Source organism: Monodelphis domestica, chromosome 4, assembly GCF_027887165.1.
Source record: "Monodelphis domestica isolate mMonDom1 chromosome 4, mMonDom1.pri, whole genome shotgun sequence".
Classification (NCBI taxonomy): domain Eukaryota; kingdom Metazoa; phylum Chordata; class Mammalia; order Didelphimorphia; family Didelphidae; genus Monodelphis; species Monodelphis domestica.
In genome coordinates, this window is record NC_077230.1 from 417680304 (window position 1) to 417704776 (window position 24473).

The following is a 24473-nucleotide window of genomic DNA, read 5'->3' on the forward strand; positions in this document are numbered from 1 at the left end:
ACAAAAGGCAACTGTCTCAATACACTTCACAAGCTTGTCATTTTATTTGATGAAATGACTAATTTCTTCTATGATTTGTTCTTCAACTTACCAATTCTTTGGAGGAATTTAGTCTCCATGAGAATTTTTAATTCTTTTAGTCAGGTGCCCTTTACTGAATAAAATGTTTGGTGGTTAGTCAATAAGGCTGTGCTCAATATTTCGGACTTGGTGTATTTACTTTGCATGTGAGCCATGAGTTGAAGAGGGAGCTTCATTTTACACAGAACCATGAATAGATCTTTAATAAATTGAGTCAGTCTGTCAAGCTTTCCCTCAGCTCCCTCTTCCCCAATCTCATCTGGCAAGAAATCAGAAAATGAAAGAGCTAGCTAACCCAATCAGCTGAGACTCTGAGGGAAGGTTTTTGTGTGTTTGTACCAATTAATTATAAGCTCCATGTGGGCAGGGACTATCTTTTTCTTATCTGTATCCCCAGGACTTAGCCTAGTTCCTGGCACTAAGTAGGTATTGTATGGGGTATTCAGGTGGGAGAGCTTGCCAAGCCCATGACAGGGCTGCTCATCCACTTCTGGTGTCCATCTTTCACCCAACTCTCATCTATGACTCCAAGAAGCTGTGACAGGTGCAGCAAGCACAACCCACCAGTAAAATGTGAATCTTCTACTATTTTACTCACTACAGTTTATAACCTCAACCATTTTAATTCTTACAGTTTATGGCATCCACTCTTTTAAATGTTACAAAAATCTTGGCAGGTGGGCTAAACCAGGTTGAAGGAAGCCAACAGGCCTCAAAACCATAGGTGTTAGAGGAAGTATCTACCCTGAGCATGGGCAGAATGGGTGAGTGAGAATGCTTTGTTCCAGCAGCCATAAAGATGACTGAAGCATTTGCCAAGGTCATTCTAGAGCTGTGATGGCACCTATGGCATGTGTGACCTGTCCCTCTGCCTGCAGCCCAATTGGGAGTGCACAGGGGATAAGGTGGGTGGCTCATAGGTGGCAGAGCTAGAAGGGAGCAGAGCTCTCTGGCCACTCTCCTCCTGGCTTCTGTGTGTGCTGAGAACATTCCTCACTTCATCTGCCCAGTAGCCCAATGGGAGTGCTTTCTCCCTCCCCTGCGTGAGGTAAGGGGGAGGAGGCAGGGCACATAGTCTCTAAAAGGTCCACCATCACTGTTCTACAGCCATCACCAGTTGCTCTGACTTTCATCCTGCCACTGGATTTGGATGAATCTGGAAGAGAGTGAGGCTGGCAGGCTTTGTACAACTCAATCCAATTCACACTGGAGGCAGTAGTCAAGATATTACCCCATCATTGGTCTATTCAAACAAGGTGCTTAATAATGTCTTTATGGACTGACCTACTTTAGAAGGTGTGAGGATTCTTCAAGCTTTTTAATGGGATTATATCAGGATCATCAGCTATATTCTCTGTGGCTTCAGCTCTAGAGAAGGAACTTCCCTTCCCTGGTTCTTTATCTGTAACTTTGAGCCTGATATTATTGACCCAACCCCCCTCCCCTCCAGTGACAAAGGCATCCTGCAATAATAGTGTTGGGTGGATTAGGGTTAGAAAGAAGCAGCCTAAGGATTCAACTAGAGTTGAGTAGGACTTTGGCTAATAACAGTAAACAATACTAAAAGCTAACCTATGGGGCCCTTGAAGGTTTGCAAAGCACTTTACAAATGTTATCTGAATTGGTTCTCAGAAGAACCCTGAGGGAAGGGCTACTATTATGCCCATTTTAGAGTTGAGGAAACTGAGAGTCAACTTGACTGGCCCAGGATCACTTAGGAAATGTCTGAAGCCTGTACTCTGTACCCTGTGGCACCACCTAGGGAATCATGGGAACACTCTTCCAGCTCTAGCCCCATGATCCTCTAAAGGTAAACCTCACAGTGGGATTGGGAGGGTGGCCCTTGAGCTGGGGAATGGTATTTCCCCAGGGGTATAGTGGGTCTCAAGTCCCCTTCATGCCCTAAGCTCAGGGCTTGTCACATCCAATATCAGATCAATGTTAGGTAACCCTGGTCTTGGCCTTAAATCTGATATTCTTTCCTCTGTCTCTGCCTGCTTCCTCACAGCTGGTTTTAATCTTTGGAAATCCCAGTCCCAAAGTATCTGAAGTAGCCTCCAACCTCTAGGCCTGAATACCCCTCCCCTCTTGATACCAACCCTGCCTCTCCTAAACATACCATAGACCAGGGATCCTCACCATCCGTCAGAGTCCCATCCTTCCATTCTTCCTGCTCCCCAGAATCTCCCAACCCTAAATGTCCTAGGGAACAACTCCAGGGGGCTCTCAGTGACCTCTCAGGCCTCCTTCAGGTCTTAAGTACTGACCTTTGTCCCAGGTGAACTGCTGGGGACCCTGTTCCAAACAGGTCAATCTGGAGGGGCAGCCCTGAAGAAGGAAAAAAGAATTGCTTTGTCCTCCTTAAATCTGTGGAGTGGATGGGGTAGCTTTTGTGGACCTCAAAGAGACTCTTCAATAAAAAAAAAACAAGCCCAGCCTAAGTGTGATTTCACAACCATTTAATGTGTGCTGGTCATTGAGGTCAATATAAAGATAAATGAAGCCTGATCCCAGAACACAGCCTAGTGGGTGGGGAAAAGCCATGTTCACCAAACGCTATAAGGCAGGATGTATGAAACATAAAAAACACTAAAGAGACCAGCAAAGCAGAAGGCAGCCCTAGAGGAAGGCCACAAGGCATCCAGTCTTTGACCACCCTGTCTGATGCCTTCACTTTACTGTGGAGGGAAGGAGACTCGTCCAACATCACTCAGTTATTCAAGAAGGATGACCATTCTTGTGACTCCAAACCCAATAGTCTTTCTCCTCCACCAAGCTGGGCTTTGAAGGAAGCACAAAGTGGATTTGGACAGGTAGTTAGTGGGGAGGTCACTGCAGGTAGAAGGAAGCTGGAGAATGAAGACGCTGAGGCTGGGAACCTTGATGTCCACTTCAGGGATGTAAGAGATCCAGTTTGGCCGGAGGGCCTACCCAGAAGAGCTTCATGAGGTGCTGTGGAATTCTTCTGGGCTATGCTTGGGAAGGCTTCACCTGGTTGGTGGATTTGTGGGGCCGAGCGGTCATCGGAGAAGATTCAGGCAAGGAATTGGCTTTTACTGTCCAGGTGCAAGGTGACGAGTCTGAGTCTCAGACTGGGCAGAGGGGCGGTGCATCCTCAGATGTGAAGTGGTACCAAGTCCAGGGTTATGCAGAGGCAGTAAGCTTCAGGTCAATAAAGTATTTCATGAGTGTGCCTTTGGGATGTGGTTTATAGATCAATCACTCCATGAATTAATTCATTTATTCGATAAACACTTAAAGGCCTGCTATGTGCTGCACCTGGAGGGAAGCAACCCACTCCACCTTCTCCTAGGGAAACAGAAGCCAAGTGTCCCTGATGCTCAGGACCTCCCTGAAGTCATTCATCATGTTTGCCTCCTCTTGGCCTTTCCTGGTTTCCCACCCACCCTAGGACCTGTTGGCATGCCAGGGACCCCATGAATGTTGGAGTCTGAGAGTCTCCAGCCTGAAAGTAGGGGTGGGGGTGGGGGAAAGTCAGGTCTTAGAGGACAAGACCAAAGAAGTCATCCAAGATTGCCCATTCCCTTCCCTTTTCATTTACCCACTTCCCTCCCCTCCCTTCACCCCTTCCCTCCTTCCCTGAGGGATACCTGAAAATGTCTCCTGGGACCTGCAGGGCTAGTGCCTTGGGGAGAGTTGGGGAGGGGGTTTGATACCCCTTACCCAACCTGATGGGCCCCAGCACAGGCTACCTGCATTAGCTCCAGAAGTTTGGCCAAGAATTGGGGGACAGGCCTCTCAGGGTATCCCTCGCAGGGGGGGCAGAGCCCTGGAGCAGCTCCCACCCTGGCCCCCCAGAGATGGGGGCCCAGGGCCCCCAGTGAGCGCTGCAGCCGGTTCACAGCCCTCACTGTTGGTAGGCCCTCCTCATGCCCAATCACAGACAGCTCCACCCCAAAGCAGTGCAGAATCTCCATGGGGCACACCTGCAGAGACCCACCATCTCCATCCTGCCCTGGGGGTCCCATGTCAGAAGCCTGGATCCCAGCCCCCATCTTGTTTTAAGCATTCCCCCAGTTTGACACACCTTTTGAGGGCCCACCACCTCTATCCTGTCTTGGGGGACCCCTGCCAGAGACAACTCTAAACTCCATTTCCCCATGGCCTTGGCTAAACATATGTGGATGGAGACTCCCTACCCCCATCCTGAGATGCCCTCTCTGGAAGGCCCAAACCATGGTTCACCAGAACATGCCTCCCAAGATACGGGAGTCCTGATATATACAGAGGAAAGGGCTGAAGGATTGCAAATTATACTCTTGCTTAGGGCCCTCTGAGGATAGATAGATTTGCCCCTTTTTGAGGGTCCCTTTCTCTCCCCCCAAAATCAAGAAGAAACTAGCCCCCCCCCATGGGGAGTGGGAGAGTGGAAAGCATACTCACAGAGAGATTGTCCGGAGTATAAAGTGTCCCATCATTTCTAGTACCCTGGGATTGGAGGGGGTAGAGATGTGACCACCAGAACTCCTGGGTTCATTTTTCCACATGCCCTCCCATCTCCTCCACCATTTTCCTCCCCAATCCATTGCCAGATTCCCTCCCCCTAGTAGCCCAACTCCTCACAAGGGCCTCCAAGAGAGCGATAAGTCCCTGGAAGGGCTCCAAAGGGCAGCTGGGGGGCCGCAGAGGGGGGGTCCCCAGGGGGTGAACCAACACAAGGAAGATCCAGAAGAGCCACATGAGGGGATGGGAGGGCCTCTCCTACCCTTCTCCCTGTCCTGTGGAGCAGGGAGACTCAGGCACCTGGAAAGCAGACAGGAGGGACAGGGGTCAGAGTACAGAGTGGGAGGCGCTGAATTGTGAGTCTCTGGGGAGCAGAGAAACCCCTCAACCGCAAAGTCCCCAAAAGGAGGAGAAGAGTGGCATTAGCATTAGTCCCCCCCTCCATCTCACCATGCCCCCCGGGGTCAGAGATAACCCAGGGTTGGGGCTGGGGAGAACCGTTTGGAACACCCCCAGCCACACTCAAATGTCCCTCATCCATCCATAGTGTGTCCATGTTTCATACCTACATTACAGGATCACAGATGCAGAGTTGACTATGGGAGAAGAGGAGTCAGGGAGACATGAGTTCAAATCCTGCCTTCCACGCCTAGCTTTGTGAGCTTAAGGAAATCACTTAGCTTCTGCCTACCTCAGATTCCTCATCTCTAAAATAGGGATAATAATGGCACTTACCTCCCAGAGTAGCTCTGAGGCTCAACTGAGAAAATATTTGTACCTTGCTTTATATAATGCTAGTTAGCATTACTATTATTATGATATGACTTTCATGCATGGGTCTTTAGGTGACAGATTGCCCATGCTCGTCCTGTTTCCCTGGCACTGTCTCCATCTGTATGTCCGTTGGTGTCCCCCGCCCCTCCTTGTGCTGTCCGGGTCTCCTAACCGGGATGTCAAAGTGGGAGGTCCCGGGCTGGGCTTGGAGGTCGGGCCCCTCCCCGTTCAGAGGCCGGCAGCCAGGGAGAAGGTCAGGGAAGAAGACGAGGCGCCCTGGGTCCACAGAGTCCTAGGGACACAGACACACCCCTTCCTACCTTTGACCTTCCAAGGCTGAGGGCTAAGTTGGGGAAACTGAGGCAACTCAAAGGAGTGGAGCTCCCCAGGCTGGAAGGGGTCTAAGGGGCATTGGAGGGAAGCCTGAATAAAGGGATGGGAGGTGCTGGCAGTGGTTTGGAGGTGGGTGGTCCCTGGTGGGAAGCCCAAGAGGGCGGGAGGACAACCTAAGGTGGGGGTCTTGGGGAGGCCTTGAAGGGAGAACTCTAGTAGACCTGGAAGATGAAGAAGTGGAAAAACGGGAGAGTCGGAGAAAGGAGAGGGAGTAGGTGGGATGGGGAGAGGGAAGGCCGTCTATAGGGAAGAGGTTCTGAGGGCTCGGGAGAGTACACTGAGAAAACTAAACCAGAAGAGGGGGATGTACCGGGGGAGCGACGCTGAGCGTGAGGAGCCCTAAGAGAAAATGGGGACTATTGGAAAGGTTGGGGGCAGGATCAGGAGATGCAAACGAGAAGAGCTGGCCAATAGGAACCTCCGTCACTCCACTAGAGGTCACAGGCCCCTCCCCTCGCCTACCTAACGCTAGGCCCCGCCTCTGCCGTAAAGTGCAGCCGCCGCACCGCTCAGGCCCTGCCCCCTTTCTCGGGCGCACGGCTCTTTCTGGTATCTGCGCCTGCGCAAACCCTGGAAAACAGCCCGCGCGTCGCCGGCCTTCCCTTTCGTGCTTCAGAGCCGCGCGGGTTAGGACCTCTCCTCGCCGGCTTCGGTAGCCCTTCCTCCCCCGCCGCTGCGCCCGCACCGCCCGCACCGCCCACACCGCCTGCCAGCAACATGCCGTCCAAGGGACCGCTCCAGTCCGTCCAGGTTTTTGGGCGAAAGGTCCGTGAGGGTCCGCAGAGGGGGGGTGAGAAGGAGGGGGCTAGCTGGGGGAAGGGAAGAGGAAAGGGACTTCCGGTTCCGCCAGTCGGGCAGTGCCCGGTCCCACGTGTCTGCTCCAGGGACCCAGCGAACTCGGCGCGTTCCCCAGGGTCTCCGGAGCTACTGGGACCGAGCCAGTCTGGGGTTCAGATCCTGGTTCTGACGTCCTTTAGTTGTGTAGCACGGAACAAAGCTTTATTCTCCTCAAAGCCGGGGTCCGTGGTAGGGGCTTGCACCAAAAGGGCTTTGTAAAGCTTAAAGCTGGGGGAAGATTAGAGGTCCCCTGAAAATCCCTGGACTCGATGGGAAGAGCTTAGGTGGACCTGGATTCGCGTCCTGACTCATTTCCGAGGCTCGCGGCCTTCTTCCTGATCTGTATCCTACTTGGAGCCTAGGGCTTTCCCCTTTATACTAAAGTCTATAAAGTTTCGAAGAACCCATCACCCCCGTGTGTTCCCTAACCCCAACTCCACCAAACAACTGTAGAAGAGATAATTCAAATCCGAGGTACCCTCCCCCCCCCCCCCCCGCAACGCTCAGCAACCCAACCAGCTATAACATCTCCAATCCTTTTTTTAACCCTTCCCTTCCCTCTTTTAAAAATTTTATTTGGTCAATTTCAAACAATCCTTGGTCACAAAGATATTCTATTCCTCCCTCCCCTCCCACAGACAATGCGCAATTCCACTGGGTATTAACACGTGTCCTTGGATCACTTACCTTCCCTCTTGGAATCAATACTTGTTTATTGGCTCCAAGGCAGAAGAATTGTAAGGACTGGGGTACTCTTGCCCAGGGTCACACAGCTAGGAAGTGTCTGAGGTCACATTTGAACCTAGGACCTCCCATTTCTAGGCCTGGCTCTCAAACCATTGAGCCACCCAGCTCTCCCCCTCCCCCATCCCTTTTGCAAAATATTCATCTACCATTTGAGGCTATAGCTTCAAGTTCTTAGCATCCAACTCAAACACTTTGAGTATTTGGCCATTTAAAAAAGGCCCCAGGAGACAGCTAGGTGTCTCAGGGGATTGAGAACCAGGCTGAGTTGGGAATTCTTGTTTTCAAATCTGGCCTCAAGACACTTCCTGTGGGACCCTGACCAAGTCATTTAACCCCTGTTGCCCAGCCCTTACTGCTCTTATGCCTTGGAACCAATAGACAGTATTGATTTCAGGGTGGAAGGTAGAGGGTTTTTTAAAGGCCTTATCCTTAACAAATTTATGTTATAATTGTGGCACTCCTTATGTTATAATCTGTGGCTTCCTCCCATTCTCCCACTTAAAAAAAAATCTTAACAGTAATGTTGGCCTGAAGAACATTATTATTTTCCCTTATTTTGAAATGGGGAAAATGAGGCCAGAAGAGGATGGGATTTAAGGGCTTTTGTGCTTCCTGCACATAACTTGTAAGTTACATGATGATTAAAGTTATCTGTGTGTATAACTCTTAGATCCTTCTAAACAAAACTAGTGAGATAGGTACCTACCTTAAAGAAGATGGAACACAGGCTCAGCAGGAGATGCCCAGGGTCAGGTAGCTAGTGTCTAAAGCAGGATTTGAATCTTTTCTTGAATTCACATCTAGTACTTTATCCATTATGCCACACCTCACAGGGCCTTGGCATATTGTTCTCAGTGAGTTGGAGGTTTTGGTTTGGAAACTATTAGCTATGGTGAGTTTGGGTCCCTCATAGCTGTGTAAACAGAATCTTTTAAACATGTTTAAAATGGGTATGATATTCCTACCTACCTCTGAGGACTATACTAAAAGTACTCTGCACATCTGTGGTATGCCTGCCTATAATACAGTGAAAGGACTTGTAGTATAGGACCTCCGCCATGCTGGCTGGGCCAGCCACTTAATTCCTTAGCTTCAGTTTCTGTGTATAAAGTGAAGCTGATTCATACACTACCTACATTGCAAGGTTATTGTGAGGAGAACTTGAAATCCTTAAAACATGTAGAAATGAGAGTTTTCTTTCTTCCCAGAAAACTGCCACTGCTGTGGCCCACTGTAAGAGAGGCAATGGGCTGATCAAGGTGAATGGGCGACCCCTGGAGATGATTGAGCCTCGAACCCTGCAATACAAGGTATACCTGAACTGACCTCCCATCGCATAGACCTGAAGAATCCTCCTCTATACCTTCCCACCTCCTAAAGCTCTTTTCATTTCTGGAAGAAGAAAAAAGTCAGAGGCAACCTCCAAGACTGTTCTTTTTGGAGAAGAGTTAAAAGTTGGGCTGCTTTTTTGATCTTGATCTATGGATTTTGGACTGACCATTTCTAGCCTGATCTGTTGAAAGCTCTTGCAGTCTCCTTGAGGACTGGGTCGTCTAGGGCCCCAGCATCCCATTGCTGCAATTTATGTTGATTCCTGTGGGAGGGAAATCACCTGATGTGTAAAGGATAGCCAAGGAGATTTTTTAGGCAGGGAAATCACTCTTCAGTGAGAGGAATACAATAATAATGATGGGAGATAACCTATGGAGCAGTTAAGTTCAGCATACTCTGGTCAGGTGGAGTGACCCCAGATTGTATCAGAGGAGGGGATAACTGAAAGGAGGGTCTGCCCATACTTGCCCTCTCCTGATTTGGGTTTTTCTTTATCTTGTAGCTCTTGGAGCCTGTCCTCCTCCTAGGCAAGGAACGTTTTGCTGGTGTAGATATCAGGGTCCGTGTGAAGGGAGGAGGCCACGTAGCCCAAATTTATGGTGAGTTTTGGGGTGAAAGGAGCCCAGGAATTTCTCTAAACAGCCTCTTGGTATTCTCAGGGGTCAGGAATACATAGTCATTATTAACTTCCCCCCATCTTCCTCTGCAGCTATCCGGCAGTCCATCTCCAAAGCCCTAGTGGCCTATTACCAGAAATGTAAGTAAAGCATGGGGGTTATGTGGTCAGCTGAAATTCAAGTTATTTCCATACCTTCCTATTTCCTATTAGGCCCTGTGAGCATGAGAGGAAAATGGTCAGAAGTGGACCCATTGAGCCTTTTCTTAGAAGAGTGGTTGCTGGGTGCTTCTTGCTTCTTCATAGCTATGGCACCTGAACCAGTCCGGCTAATAAAGGACTTTATCTCATTTAATTCATACAAGCTTTCCAGGGTGGTGGGTATAGTTTTTAATCCCCATTTACAGGTGAGGAAACTGGAGACTAGGAGAGATTAGGAGGCTTGTCCAGGGTCACATAGGATTTGAATTGGATCTTCCTGGCTTCAGATCCAGTGCTCTTAGTCCTGTGTCTCCCTTATAAACTGCCTCTAGGTACTGTTTGCCTTTAGACCCAAATGGGGTGAACCTGGTTTTGTTGGCCCAATAACATCTCTTCTCTTTCCTGTCAGATGTGGATGAGGCCTCTAAGAAGGAAATCAAAGACATCCTCATTCAGTATGACCGAACTTTGCTGGTGGCTGACCCTCGACGCTGCGAGTCCAAGAAGTTTGGTGGCCCTGGGGCCCGGGCTCGCTACCAGAAATCCTATCGATAAGGCAATTGCTGGGATTGTGGGTCTTTTTGCAATAAATTTGGTATCATCACCTTTTGAGGCTTAAGGAGCTTTAAGTTGATATTGAATGTAGATGGAACCTCTCGTTCCAAGAGACAACATTTGGAACTGAGCCCCCTTTACGCCATCCTTCCTCATTGGAGGCACCAGGCTGACATAGGGAATTCTTTTTCCTGTGTCTTAGAAGCAAAATGACTGAGCCCTGGCTCTCAGGATGCCCATACTTAAGGAGATGTGATTGATACCATTGAATAAGCAATTTTCTGTCTCTGGTGATCAATAGTTAGAATTTCTCCCAGTGGAATAAGCCTTCTGTGTGCTGATCTGTCAAAATTAGTCAACAGGGAGGGAGCAGCTAGGTGGCCTAATGGGCTGAGAACCAGGCCTAGAGACAAGTCCCAAGTTCAAATTTGGCCTCAGACACTTAGCTGTGTGACGCTTGTTGGGCAAATCTATTGACTTCCCTTATGGCTTGGGGTCAATACATAGTATTGATTCTAAGATGGAAGGTTAGGAGTTAAATTGGTCACCAGAATGTGTTTGATTATAGTAGGGAGTCAAATGATAAAGATTTCTAAACATGGAAGGTTTGGAAGAAAAGTGGGCTGGAAATGGGACAGAAGAGGGTGAAATGCCTATGGATACCATTGATACTGACTCAAGTAGGGTAAGGATGCTTGGTAGCACATGGGAGCTCTCGGTGCCCTTTCAGCATTAGCAGCACAGCCTTGCCTTCCAAAAGCATGCACTCTAAGTAAAACAGGTATGGGACAAAGGAAAGGGAGGCCTGACTGCCAGGTTGTGGACTGGTCAGTGGAGATGGTGTAGTAGAATTTCTAGGAAGGGAGCATGGAGATATATGGCTAAGCCTAGTAAGTCATCTCAACTTTAGCTTTTATCTCAATGGGAAACCAAGATGTGGGGGCTTTTGGACTACAGATTAAGGAGCTTGTGTTGACTAATAGGCACTGGGAAGACCCAGAAGCATGTTTAGGGTTTGCCTGCGATTTAAATGGGCTGCTTAGATGCATAGATGACTCCCAAAGTTCCCAAGATAAACTTGGATCATCCCCAGTGGATGGGGAGGAAACAGGGATGTGGTGTATTAGAAACAAAAGCTTAAGTACAGTGGGACTCCCCCAGGGACATCTGGTCCCACTCAAACATAGCCAAGGCATTTGGATGGCACAGTGTGCCTAAGGAAGATCTGAGTTCACATGTGGCCTCACACTAAGTAACTGACCTGATCATGGGCCACTTAACTCTGCCTTAGTTTCCTTATCTGTAATATGAAGCAGGAAATGGCAAGCCAGTCCAATATCTACATGTAGAAAAGCCCATGTGGAGTTATGAGGACTCTGACATAACTGAAAAGACAAAAAGATGCAGACAAGTGGAAGATGTGTAATGGAAGGAGGCCCCACATTCAAATCCTGACCACCACCTGGTCAACATGGACTGGTATCATGTGTGACTTCCTTAGATCTCAGGATCTTCATCCTTGAAGTCAGGTTGTTGGGCTAGACCTTTGGTGGCCCAGCTCTGAATCCAATGGCCTGAAGACTCCATGAAGAAATTGAGGGCATTTGCCTTCTTGCCTGGCTATGGATCCTTGGCATCCATCCCCTGAATCCCTTTCCCCACTATGGCCCCTGGACCCATCCAGTCACTAAGACCCATCAGCTCTTCTCATGGCCATTATTCCATTTAGGCTATCTGGGAAGGGTTGTTTAACCAACTTCAAGGGCTAATTTACTAGTGGATAGGAGCCAAATCTTAAGTGGGGGGAGGGAGTGGCATTTACCACCCAGAAGAAAGTCTTATGAGAAGGGAGAAAATAGACTGGAAGAGGCCTTGGGCTATCTGCTCCAAAGTTGGAGGACGCAGACCCAGGGAGGTTTTGTGACTTGGCTGGTCTTCAAGAAGCTCTTCAATCTGCCATAAGTCAAAGAGAACCAGGTCTGGCCTCAGAAAAGCTTCCTTCCCTCCATATCTGATAGGGAGGATCTGGGACTTCCAGGGTTGGACCTGCCTGGAGGACATTGCCAGAGGTGCTAGGTTCCCTCCGCTGCTGGAGTCTCAGCTTCCGAAGGACGTGGCTTTCCCTATTTCTTTGACCGGGAACAGCTGGGATACATCTGGAGCTGTATGCCCCACCCCCTTTCCCCTAGGGGGAGGAGGAAGATGCAAAACAGAATTCCCCCTCTCCTACTTGCCTTAGTTGGAGGGGGGAGTGGAATGCTGGGAATGCTTGCTGACTGGGAGCGTTGGCTGGGAATTTTCCTTCCTTCCCTTGGATGGCATCCTGGAAAGCCGTGGGTGGGAGAAGCAAGGCCTGGGAATAGCCCTTATAAGGTGGGTGGGTATCCCAAAGGTCCCCTTCCCTGCTAGCGACAGAGGGCCCATTTTAGGCCATGGGGAAGGAGGCTGAGGCCATCACTCCAAGGCTCCAGCCCCCACCCACAAAGAACCATGTGGGTAGGAGGCTTCTTAAGGGAAACTAATTCAGCAGCTGGTCTGAATGGAGAAACCAGGGGAGGGATGGACACGTGGTGAGCCTGTGGGCTTGAGGTAGGCAGAACTTGGCTTGGGAGAAGCCGCGGCTCCCAGGGTGGGCAGACTCTGGGGACATCCTGCCCTGAGTCAGGATGTACCAGCCAGACTCTCAGGGCTCAGCTGACCTCACAGCTCAACCTGGAGCAAGCCCCAGGGAAGTGGCCCTTTGGGGGGGCTCTTCCCAACCCTCTTAGTTGAACCAAGTGTTGGGGCAGGAACTGCCACTTCTCTGGCGTCCCAGACCACTTGGAGGACAGGGCCCTGGCCGAAGTTCTCCCAGCTCTTTGTACCCCGATTCTCTGAAAGCCCTCTTGCAAAGTCATCCACACAAGCACCCAGGGAAATTGTAAACCTCAAAATTCCTTAGACTTATAAATGTTGGAAATTTCACCATTGGGATATTTCATACTTGGAAAATTTCTTACTGATAGTCTATTGGAATGGGAACCCCATTGGCATGGGAGGTTCCTTCTCTTCCCTTCTTAAGATTACTTTAGGACAGAAACCTTTTGCTGAACAATGGAAAGGACTTTGACCTATGCTTAAGCATAGAACAGGAATTTCTTTGAGTCATGATTGATTTTAGAATTGATACAATGGAGATACTTGGAATCAATCTCCACCCTATTCAGTCCTAACAGGATTGAGTAAGGGCTGCAGCCTAGATCAAAATTTAATTATTCCAATCTCTACCCTACTCAGGTTAACAGGATTTAGAAAGGGCTGTAGCAAAGGAGCAAAGATTTAATCATTTGAAAATATGACCTTCAACAGACATGTGCAAAGCCTCTGGGCGGTCCTGGGTTAAGCTAGAGCCTCCATTGGCACAGGGAAATTGATGGACAGGGATTGGTAGATGTGAGAACTGAGGAGAGGCAACTTGGATGGTTTCCTTAAAGATCAGGGGGGTCTAGAGACTCAGAGGGGGGGTTTTGAGGAGTTGGTCGGAGTGGTGGCAGTGTACTCTGAGAGGCTTGCTCTGAAGGAAGCTGAAGGTGGGGGCCTCTGAGACTGTTTCTCCATTTTGGACACGTGAGTAATAGGGACTGATCTCTTTTCTTTGCCCCAGCTATCTAAGGGCTTGGGCCTTTTGGCCCAGCCTAAACAGAAGGGGTATTTAAGCCCTATTCCCTTCTCTCCCTTTTTCTCTCTCTCTATCTCTAATTCCTTTCTTACTCCTATTGTAATTAAACTCCAAAAAAGGCTGACGGCTGACTTGAGTTTTTCATTTAGGAAATGCATAGCTGATTCCTTGGCGACCTTAAATTAATATATATCAGTCTTTTAAAGTGATTCCCTTGTTACAAAATAGGAACCCTTCTTATCCCCATTTTTCAAATAAGGCCAGTTAAGTGACTTGCCCAGGGTCACAGAGCCAAGGGGGATCAGAGGCAAAGTTTGAGCTGACTCCAACGCTAGTCATCTGGAAGGAGACTAGGACCACTGATGACTTAAGGGGAGCACCCTGCCCTGGAAAAGGCAGCAGTTTGTGCCCTGCACACCTTGTGGAGAACAGCTTAATGAGTCTTGGACAAGCAAAAGAAGTGGGATGTCTTTGGAGTCAGAGGCCCCGGTTTGTAGCCTGGCTTTGCCCCTCACCTTTGCTCGGAGGGCTCCCCCCTGTCTAGAGAATGATCAGAAATTCTGCGACTGTCCAAAGTGACCAGAAAGCCTGAGAGCATCAGGCCAGTGGCTTGGGCGACACTTGTCGGTGTCAGACCTGAGGTGTCTTTTACCTCCCAGGCTCCCTCTCTTCCAAGCCCCCATTTTGAAGGTTCAGGCACATGAGATTGGCCTTGCTCACAAAGGGAGTCAGCCAGGCTCCAAACACAGGCCCCTGCCCATGATATTCAACCTTCCCCCCATAGTTTCTGACTTCCCAAGAGTCATTTCTGCCCTCAGACCAAGAGCTTCCCCAAAGCTTCCCCTTTATCCAGTCACTAAAAAGAAAAACAGCTTGGATCCATTTATTGGGGGAGTGGGGTTTGGTCCTCTCAAAACAAGGACCTTGCGTTTTCTGGAGAGGAAGTGAGGGGCTGGGGTCAGTGCTAGGAGAAAGAGAGGGTCTTGGGGGTTAGGGCACGCTCCCCTGAAACAGTAGGTAGAATCTGGGGTCCTTCCTTACCCAGATCCCCAAGCCCATGCCCTTCAGAGAATTCCCTTCCTGCAATGTGGTGGGGGGAAGGCTGGCGGGGTAGACAGTATTTATGCAGAGCTGTACATCTGAGGACGCCCCCACCCAGGGAATGTGCAAACATAGAAAATACTTAATAACATTAATTATTAATAACATTAGAGGCAGCCCCCTGTGGGTTTTCAAAGCACTTAATGGGCCGAACAGACCTCTGTATTGGACAAGGGGGGGAGTGTGTGGGGAAACTGAGGCACAATGCCAGCCAGTAGGATCCAAGGGTCCATATCCTTAGTCTTTTCTTCTCAGGGACTTACATATCTTCAGGTCTTTCTTTTTGGAGACCCGAGCATGGCGCCAGCCCTGACCTTGTCTCTGGAGGACCCCTACATTCAGCTCATGTTCTGGGAGTGGCCTCAGCTGCCCCCTGCACCCGGCGCTGCCCTGGGAGATCCAGGGAGGTCAGCAGAGGGGCATGATTCAGGCGGACCTGGGCTTTAGCCGGACCCAGCCGCCCTCCACCCCCAACTCGGATGCTGACCGTGGTAGAGTAGCTGGGCCGGGTCGTGGGCGGTGGTGATGGGGCTCGGGATGAGGGGGCCGAGGCCCAGGGACCCCTGGGTGGGGAGGGCCTCCAGGCCAGGGGAGCCTCACCTTCGAGGACCCTGGCCCCTCTCCTCGCCAGACTCTGACTGATGCAAGAAGCAGCCAGGTACCTGGACAGGGCGGCTGCACTGGGCCCCAAGAGCTGGCGTCCCTGAGTAGGTAGGCTGGGGGCCAGGGCTTCCGGCGTGGGCTGATTAGCCTCTGGACTGGGGAAGTTCGAGGCTTCCTCCTGGGGGACCTCAGGCTCTAGGAGTCCGCCAGCCTCGGGGGGGCAAGGCCTTCCAGCAGGGAGAGGCTCCGGCCTTTTGGTGAGCAATGGGGCGGCAGCCTGGGCTCGCACTGCTGGGACCAGAGCCACCGAGGCCTGAGCACAGGTCATTGGGAGGCTCACCTCTCGGACTAGGACGTGGCCAAAAACAGGGGGAGGCCCTAGAGGGAGAGACACAAAGGAAGTCACCGTTCTCCTCCGCACTCCACCTCCTTCCCCCCTGCCTTCACCTCCCCTCGCCTCCCGGGTTCCCAGTGCTTGACTCTGGGACACTCACCAGGCCGAAGTTCCTCCTCTTCCTTTGGGGGTACCAGGAGTTGGTGGGAATGCACCAGGCCCCGGGTTCTCCTTCGGGAGCCCGCCACACACGCCTGGTTCCCTGCCCTCTGGAGTCTCTCGATTCGGTCGCTGTACATCCGCGCCAACTCCCGGACTCGAGTGGCCACCCTCTCGGAACCAGCAGAGCCACCGCTGGGGCCGTCGCCATTCCTGGTCCCATCCGCGCCAACAAGGAGCCGGGAGAGGGACCCCACTCTGCAGTTTCCCCTGAAATCTGACTCTTCCAGAATCAGCAGCGGCTCCAGAATGCTGCCCTGGGAGCTCCTTCCTTCCATGGCTCCTTGCTCCATGGCCCGCCATGCCCTCCGGATCTCTGAGCAGGAGTGGAACGCTGGGGCCTCCAGATCACCCGTCTTATGGGGAGACGTGAGAGAGAGCTCTCCTTCTTCTGGGTCCTCTTCCTCTTCCTCCTCTTCGTCCTCCTCGTCGTCCTCCTCCTCCTCCTCTTCCTCTGTTCCAGACAACTGGCTGTCCTGTCTGGGCTCAGCTCCATCATGGGTCTTTTCTGCTGGGATTGTCTTTCCACTGGAATCCCCATCCTGAACTGCTCCTTGGGGGCAGGGCTCCCCTTGTTCTAGGGAGTGGTCAGAAATTTGGGGACTGTCCTCACAACTGGGAATTTGGGAAATGTCTGGAAGCTGGGGAATGGCAGAAATCGCTGCAGTGCCTGGAATTTCGGGAATGCTGGAAATTTCGGGACTGTCCGGTCCCTCTAGGACGTGGAGGGGAGATGGCGCTCGGTCCCCTAACTGTTTTCCCTCCGCCTCTTCAGAGGACTCTGTGCTTGGTGGGGCTGGGGACTCTGGGCCAACATTCCCGCTATGACTTGGACACTCGGGCTCCCCTTGGAATTGGGGAGCTTCAGGAACGTCCACGGGTGGAAGCTGGAGGAAAGAGGGCGAAGGTTAGGGCCTTCAGCTGGTACAGGTCCGGAATTCGGTGCCTGAACAGGACTTAATCCTCTATCATCCCAAGAAGGGCCCAGAGGCTCACCCCTGATTCCTGGAGACCTCTCTGAGTCAGCAACTCCATGATCTCCTCCGTGATAGAGAGCCCTGGGGGGCCCAGGTTGGGGGGAGCTGGTTCCTCCAGGTCTTCAGGGGTTCCTGAGGCCAGGACCAGGGCTGGCTCAGGGGTCGGGGCCTTGCAGAGAGGCTCTGACTTCGGGAACAGTTCCCCCTCGCTGCCAGCATGCTACCAGAGGGGAACAGTGAGAGCCGAGGCCCAGTGTCCAGCCCCCCAAACCCCCAGAGAGCCAGGTAGCCACCCCCACCCCCAAAGAGCCAGAGAAGACGCTGCTTACCTTGAGCCTAGATCCGGCTGGAGGAGAAGGGATGGCAGGAGAGAACAAAGGAGATTAGGGAGCCGCTTAATTTCTGCTGGTCAGTTCCCAGAACCCCACCAGCGTACACATACACAGCCCGGGGAGAAACAAGGGACGGACACGCACACGCACGCGCACACGCACGCGCACACGCACGGGGAGCCAGCCCCAGAGGGAGCTGTGGGGGACACTGACCGATCTGTGGCAACATGATGTGGGACTCCTTTGCTGGCTCTGTGGGGGCGGGTGGGGCAAGGTAAGTGACTTGGGGCAGTTGGCCCCATCCCGCTCCCGACCCCGCCTGCCTGGGCCCTCCACTTACCGGACTGCCTTCGGCCTCTTCGGCCAGGCGAAGCCCCTGCAGGACTGCTCAGAGATGGGGAGGGGTCTGTAGGGTGGAAGAAGCTGCTCGCCCCCTGCCTTTGGGGTCCCCACCCTCCACCCCCTCCCTGAGGCCCCGGCTAAGGAATGAGACTCTTGGATGGGGGGCCTGAGGAGGGAGCGAGGCTGCAGGAAGAGCCACTCCAGTGCCTTTTGTACCTGTTGTCCTTCGACCGGTGAAATTCCGGCCTTCGGGGAGGCGGGGGGACCCCAGAGGGGGTGTGAGAGGCTCACAGCTGGGCTGTCCTTCGGGGGCACCTACAAGGGAAGAGTTTGGGGTGGCAGACACGGGTCTCCCCCATCCCTCACCCCATTCCTTGGAGGGGGCCGTGCCAGGTTTCTCACTCACAGTGGAAAGTGTTTTCCAAGAGGACTTGCTTTGCCTGAAAGAGACAAGAGAAATGGCTGTCTGAGGGGGCTCTCCCAGGGCTTCCGGGCAGGCCCCAGGCTGGCCGCTGGGGGGCTGGGCAGGGACCCCTCACCTTGGCAGGAATGGAGGCTGGGTGGTTTTCCACAATTAAGCGATGGAGGTAATGAAGCCACAGGCGTTTCTCCTCATGGTTCTTGGCCTGGGGGTGGGGGGGAGCCAGGTAAGGGTGGGGGGCTCTTGGAGGAGCCCCGGCCAGCCCCACGGGCCCCCAAGGCCTCCGGTTACCTGCAGCAGGTGCTGATGTTTGGGGATGGTCACGTCAGCCACCTTGAAGCTCAGGGGGTCTTTGGAACTCTCACTCACAGACAGGTTACAGCACTGGAGGGCAGCAGGGGGGAAGGAGGTCTAAGCGCCAGGCCTCGTAGCCTCCGGGCCCCCCGAACCCCAAGGATTGGAGCCCATCTCTCGCCCCGGGCATCCTGAGATCCAGCCTCTTAGCTTCTCGCTTCAGAGGATGCAGGATGGACTTCCTTCTCCCAGCACTCTGGCCTTCTAACTTCCACCCCCCCAATGCCCCCCCAGAACCCAGAGGTGCTCCTCCCCCTTCAGGGATGCCCCCCCCCGTTAGGACCTGGGCTGGGTCTAGCCCACTCCGTGCCCACCCTCCGCAGGGGAAGCCCCACACTCACAAAGATGTGCCCCTTGTAGTTATACCCAGGGCCTCGTCTTTTGGCCACCAGGAGCATCCGCGAGAAGAGGAAGAGGAGGCGCTGGCCCCCCCGGAGCCGCGGGCCACCCCCACCTCGGAACACGCCCTCCAGGACCAGCTCCCCAAAGGCACTTAGCTCCGGGCCCCCCCAGCCCCCCAGCCGCCGCTGAACTTCCTGCGGTACACGGAGACACACAAACAGGCACCCGTGGGATGGTCAGCCAGGGGCCAGGAGCAGGCCCCGAAGGCCGCAGACTCCCGGGGCAGCCTGCCCGGATCCCCAAGTCCCAGACCCACTTGCAGGCGAGCCGCGTGTTCCTGTTTCCTCTTCATGTCGTTAATGTACCAGGCAACCGCCGTCATGGACACGATGGCATCTTCAACCACCTCCCGGCCTCCGGGGCCTTGCTCTGCGCCCGCACCTTCCGGCCAGTGCTTGCCCAGCTCCTGGGGGGGCAGGAAGGAAGGAGGTGGGATGGGGAGGCCTTCCAGGGGCCTGCATGGGGCCAGGCGACTCCCTCCGGCTCCCCCACAGGCGCCCCCCAGCCCCAGGGCAGAACGTCTGTGCAGCGGAGGACGTTCCCTGTTCTCCCTCTGCTCCAGGACCCTGGAGAGCCGCCCCTTCGTACCTGCAGTAACAGGTGATATTTGAGGATGCGCTGCACAGGCTTGAGGAGGAAGCTCTGGAGGGGCAGTGAGTGGCGGAGCTGGGCCTGGCGCTCCTGGAGCCACAGGGCCACGGGAGGGGAGAGTGACAGGTCCCGTAGCAAGGCCATCGAGCTAGGGGAGGCAGAGGGTCACAGAGGAGGCCGGGCTGAGGCCCCGATCACAGAGGGGGAAAACGGGCTGTCAGGGCTCCCCAGAAGGGGCCGGGGGAGGGAGAAGCCTCACCTTGGGTAGTTCATACAGTAGAGGGTGTAGATGTCGAACTCCTCACTCTGTGGGCAAAGAGTGTGGTCAGTGGAGAAGCCGGTTGTCCGACTGCCCCAACGGCCCCTTGTCAAGCCCACTGCTCTACGCCCCTCCCAGGACCGTCTCCCAACCCTGACCTCCCGTCAGGCTGTCCCTGGCATCGGAGCGGCGCTCACCCTCTGCACGAAGCAGTCGGCGATGCTGTGGGTGCTGCTACTGCTCTCCAGGTCTTCCAGGAGCTCGCTGTGGGGCAGGAAGCGGGACAGGTCATAATGGGGACCCCTGGGTTGTGAAGGGAGACCCCTTGTCCTCTCCCAGGTCCGGGAGCCCAGAGATCTCTGTACCCCCAGATTCAGAAGTCCTTCTACCCACGCCTCGGGTCCAAACCCAGACAAGCATGCTGCGGCCCCCAAATCAGGAGTTCAGTTCTCAGAGCTGAAAAGAGTCATGGGAAGAGGGCACCTCATGAAAAAGCCTGACTGCTGGCATGAGCCAGCATAGTAAGAGTCCTGGAATTGAAGCCAGAAAGGCCCGAGTTCAAATCCTGCCTCAGACACTTAGCTGTGACCCTCTTTGAGCCCACTCTCTCATCTGTAAAATGAAGCAGCCATACAGGGGGGTTTCCTGGCTTTGTCATGAAAGGCGGCGAGGGGAAAGAGTAACGTCATCCCCATGAGAGACCAACCCCAGATCCCCCAGGACGGGCTCGGGTCTCCCCCAAATCTTGGCTGACTCCCTTCCTTCTGACCTGCTAAACTCGTAGATGTCTTCGATGTTGGAGAAGAGGGTCCCGAGATGTTCTGAAGTCAAGCCAGGAGGACCATTGGCCACCAGACAGCCCAGGTAATCCTGCAGGGGAGAAACCCGGGTCTTCCAATCCCCCAAGTCCAGCCTTCCAGCTGGGGCAGGAACTGGAAGATGGCTGAAAGCAGGGAGCTTGGGGGGTGGGACCCAGGGGGCTCTTGGGAGGAGAGTTTTCTGGGACACCCAGATGGGCACTAGATTTAGGGAGTCTGAGGAAGAGCCCCCTCACCTCCACGATGCTCCTCAGGTCCCGCACATAAGCCCGCTCTGTCTCCACAATCTCCCGGGCCACTCGCTCCAGGTGGGAGGGCTTCCTGGTCCCCTGGCCCGGCTCCCCTCTAGGCCCCACAGGAGTCAGGTGCAGCTGAATGGGGGGACCTGGCAGGGGCTCCAGGGCTGGCCCAGAACAGGCCTGGCCGGAGCTGGGGCCTGGGCTGGGGCCTGCATGAGGCTCCCCCTCAGAACCCACAGTACTCAGAGATGTAGAGCTCCCAGATCCTCGGGGGGAGGCCATGGGCAGGGCTGGGGGAAGCCCTGCAGGAAGGAGAGACCAGGCTGGGCTTAGCAGGAGACCGCAGGCTTCCAGGGTCACCTGACACGCTCCCCTCCAACAGCCCTTTGCCCATCCTGGGAGATGCAAACAGGCTTCATGTCAGCTTCTAGGCATTCCCCTCACCTCGGTGGTTACAGCCAGGGCTTGGGCTTGGGCTGGGTTTGCTGAGACTCAGGCTGTGAGCTCCTTCAGGCATGTCGGGAAGATCTCAGAGCAACGGCCTGGGGCAGCAGAAAGGACAGAGGCTGCTGGCATTTGAAGAAAGTGGGGGTAGGATGAACAGGGAGGGGAAGAAACCCTGAGGATTGGGGACCAGGAGTACACACTCCCCTCCCCAATCAAGGCGTCTCTGGGAGTCCATGGGCCACTGGAAGTGGGGAGAGACAGACACTGAGAACAGCAGAGCCAGATAGAGAGGAAGAGACGGAGGGTCCGAGAATGGGAAAGGAATCAGACTGACAGACAGGAGACGAGACCTATTTTCTGTCTTACTGTCCCCTTGAAGGAAGGACAGATGTGAGTGTGAGAAGGGAAAGGAGTCAGGAGGAGAAAGGAGAGAGGGAAGGAGACAAGCAAGAGAGAAGAAAGGAAGAGACAGAGACAGAGAGGAGAGTGAAGGAGAGGAGAGGGACAGAGAGACAGAGGGAGTAGGGGGAAGAGAGAGATGAGAGACACAGAGAGAGTAGAAGACAGTGAAGGAAAAAAGGGAGAAGGGGAAGAGATGAAAGAAACAGAGAAGACAGTGAAGGGAAACAGGGAGAAGGATGAAGAGAGAGATAGATGAGAAGACAGTGAAGGGAAAAAGGGAGAAGGGGAAGAGAGAGATGAGAGAAACAGAAGACAGTGAAGGGAAACTGAGAAGGATGAAGAGAGAGAGATAAATGAGAAGACAGTGAAGGGAAACAGGGAGAAGGAGGAAGAGAGAGATGAGAAGACAGTGAAGGGAAACAGGGAGAAGGAGGAAGAGAGAGAGATAAATGAGAAGACAGTGAAGGGAAACAGGGAGAAGGATGAAGAGAGAGATAGATGAGAAGACAGTGAAGGGAAACAGGGAGAAGGAGGAAGAGAGATGAGAAGACAGTGAAGAAAAAAGGGAGAAGGGGAAGAGAGAGATGAGAGAAACAGAGAAGACAGTGAAGGGAAACAGGGAGAAGGATGAAGAGAGATAGATGAGAAGACAGTGAAGAAAAAAGGGAGAAGGGGAAGAGAGAGATGAGAGAAACAGAAGACAGTGAAGGGAAACGGAGAAGGATGAAGAGAGAGATAGATGAGAAGACAGTGAAGGGAAACAGGGAGAAGGATGAAGAGAGAGATAGATGAGAAGACAGTGAAGGGAAAAAGGGAGAAGGATGAAGAGAGATGAGAAGACAGTGAAGGGAAACAGGGAGAAGGATGAAGAGAGAGATAGATGAGAAGACAGTGAAGGGGAAAAGGGAGAAGGGGAAGAGAGAGATGAGAGAAACAGAAGACAGTGAAGGGAAACGGAGAAGGATGAAGAGAGAGAGATAAATGAGAAGACAGTGAAGGGAAACAGGGAGAAGGATGAAGAGAGAGATAGATGAGAAGACAGTGAAGGGAAACAGGGAGAAGGAGAAAGAGAGAGATGAGAAGACAGTGAAGGAAAAAAGGGAGAAAGGGAAGAGAGGCTCAGAGAAGCTGTGTATCTGAGAGGAGGGGCTGGGAAAGGCTGCGGGGGCGGGCTCCTTGGAGGGTCCCCTGGGAAAAGAAGAGGAGGCTTGAAGGCAGGATGCCAGGGTCCCAGCTGAACCTTCCCCTTTCCACCCCGTCTGTCTGTCTTTCTCTCTCTGACTCAGTCTCTCCTTTTGTCTCTAGTTCTGGGTTCGGAAAAGTGAACGCAACCCTCCAACCCTAAACTTGGGCTGTGCCCCAGCAGTCTGTTACCTTTGAGCAGGGAGTGGAGCTGGTCTCAGGCACTGGACTGACCATTACTTTCTTGTTGAAATCAAGCCACAGTTAAGGGACTTCCTATGTCTGCCCCCTCCAAGCTCCTTGGGATCCCCAGGGATCAGCTCTAAGAGCCAGAACACTGGAGGAGTCTAGATCAGGAGGGAGAGGAATGTCTGGGGCTCTGGATCTGCACAAAAGTCCTCCGCGATCTTGCCTTTGGGGGGGCCAGGGAATTTCGTGTGGGTTCCAGGGGAGTCTGGTCTCCACGTCCACCCAGGAGACCTAGGGATCGAGCCGACTCCCAAGGCATCACTTGGTTCGGGGAGGAGGGGAGAGGGAGGGAGCCGAGGAGGAAGGGGGCCGGGGAGGAAGGGGGAGCGGGGCTCTCCTGGGTCCGGCGCCGGCCCCGCCCCCTCCCCGCCCGCCCGCTCGCCCCCTGTTCATTGTTCCCGGGCCGGAGCCGCCCCTCCCCCGCTTTCCTCTGCTTCCCCTCGCCGCCTCCCCCTCCTCCTCCGGTCGCCTCTCCCCTGCCATCCCCCCCAGATCTCACCTTCTCCCTGGGGGGCTGGGGGAGGCCCAGATCCCAGGACCCCTGCGGGTCCGGGACTTGAAGCAGCGGCAGCGCGTGTCCGGTTCCCGAAGAGTACGCAAGTGGAGTTGGAGCGCAGCCACCCAGGGGGGAGGGCGGCGTGTCTGTCCCAGGAGCGGCCAAGGGGCCCGGCGGGACTCAACTTTGTCTGGAGGGTCCGAGCGGGCTCCGGGGGCACTCCACCGCCGCGGCAGGGAGGTGGGGAGACTGGCTGGCTGGCTGTCGCCCTCCGTGGGTCCGTCAGTCCCTGGGTGCGGGGCCGGGCCGGGCCGGGGGGCGGCGGCGGCGGCGCCACATCTGGGGAGGGGGGCCGGCTCCAGCTGTGGGCCGGGAGGAGGGGACTAGGCTGGCGGGCAGGCAGGCAGGCAAACAGGCGGGAGGTGGGGGGGAGGGTGCCTGGCTCCTCCCCGCCCCCTCCCCTCCATCCCCGCCCCCTCCCGCCCAGACATCCTGTTCCCGCCGGAGGGGGATTGGGAGAGGGTGGGGTTAAACCTAGCGGACAGTAGAGGGTTAACAAGTCTCATGAATATTCAGTGAGGGAGACCTCGCCCACTGCCCCGACTGAGAGGGAGCCACCCGGACCGGCTCACCCTACCCCCTCCCGGGCCTGTGGGACTGACCAGGTCAGGACTGGAGGTTGGGGGGGCGGGGAGAGGGGGGTCGCAGGAAGGCGAAGGATCCGGATGCCTGGCTCCCTCCTCCCTTCAACTGCAGGAAAATTTTCCCTTTTATAGCCCGGGGGCCCCGGGGTGGGAGCGTGGGAACTGCTGAGGGAAGGCCTGGGAGCTCCCACCTTCTGATGCTAGTCCTCATCCCCGGGTCTCTGGCCCGATTGAGTTGGGTCCGTTTTTGCGGATCCTCAGTCCCTTCGACTGGCTCCCCCCCCTCCCCTCAGCATCTTTCCCGGGCTTTTTCTTTGTGTCACACAAGTGTCTGTCCCATCCATCAAAGCCTCAACCAAGATTCCTTTTTCTTTCTTCTTCTGGCTGTTTGGGTGGTACTTAA

The 24473-nt window shown here is 53.9% G+C and overlaps 2 protein-coding genes across 7 annotated transcripts; one reads left to right on the forward strand and one right to left on the reverse strand.

Annotated features, from left to right (window-relative positions):
* The first annotated feature begins 6255 nt into the window (after positions 1-6255).
* RPS16 (ribosomal protein S16) lies at positions 6256-10064 on the forward strand. The gene is made up of 5 exons (XM_001363100.5): positions 6256-6477; positions 8505-8606; positions 9131-9227; positions 9338-9385; positions 9855-10064. The coding sequence occupies exons 1-5, from the start codon at positions 6430-6432 to the stop codon at positions 9998-10000; spliced, it is 441 nt and encodes a 146-aa protein (XP_001363137.1). The 5' UTR covers positions 6256-6429; the 3' UTR covers positions 10001-10064.
* A 4461-nt stretch (positions 10065-14525) lies between these two features.
* On the reverse strand, positions 14526-23831 carry PLEKHG2 (pleckstrin homology and RhoGEF domain containing G2). Of its 6 annotated transcripts, none has more exons than XM_056796098.1 (20): positions 23430-23831; positions 22874-23028; positions 21095-21192; positions 20648-20952; positions 20363-20463; positions 19791-19857; positions 19594-19640; positions 19332-19482; positions 19000-19149; positions 18683-18877; positions 18279-18371; positions 18106-18192; positions 17973-18006; positions 17783-17881; positions 17565-17630; positions 17438-17476; positions 17222-17238; positions 16912-17112; positions 15857-16802; positions 14526-15740 (listed from the first exon to the last, which is right to left on the reverse strand). In XM_056796098.1, exons 3-20 carry the CDS (start codon positions 21165-21167, stop codon positions 15103-15105), a joined length of 3309 nt encoding a protein of 1102 aa, XP_056652076.1. In that variant the 5' UTR covers positions 21168-21192; positions 22874-23028; positions 23430-23831; the 3' UTR covers positions 14526-15102. The 6 variants fall into 6 exon arrangements, with proteins under 6 accessions (XP_056652076.1, XP_056652080.1, XP_056652079.1 ...); XM_056796102.1 differs by having other exon boundaries at positions 21095-21216; XM_056796101.1 differs by having other exon boundaries at positions 21095-21219.
* Between the last annotated feature and the right edge of the window lie 642 nt (positions 23832-24473).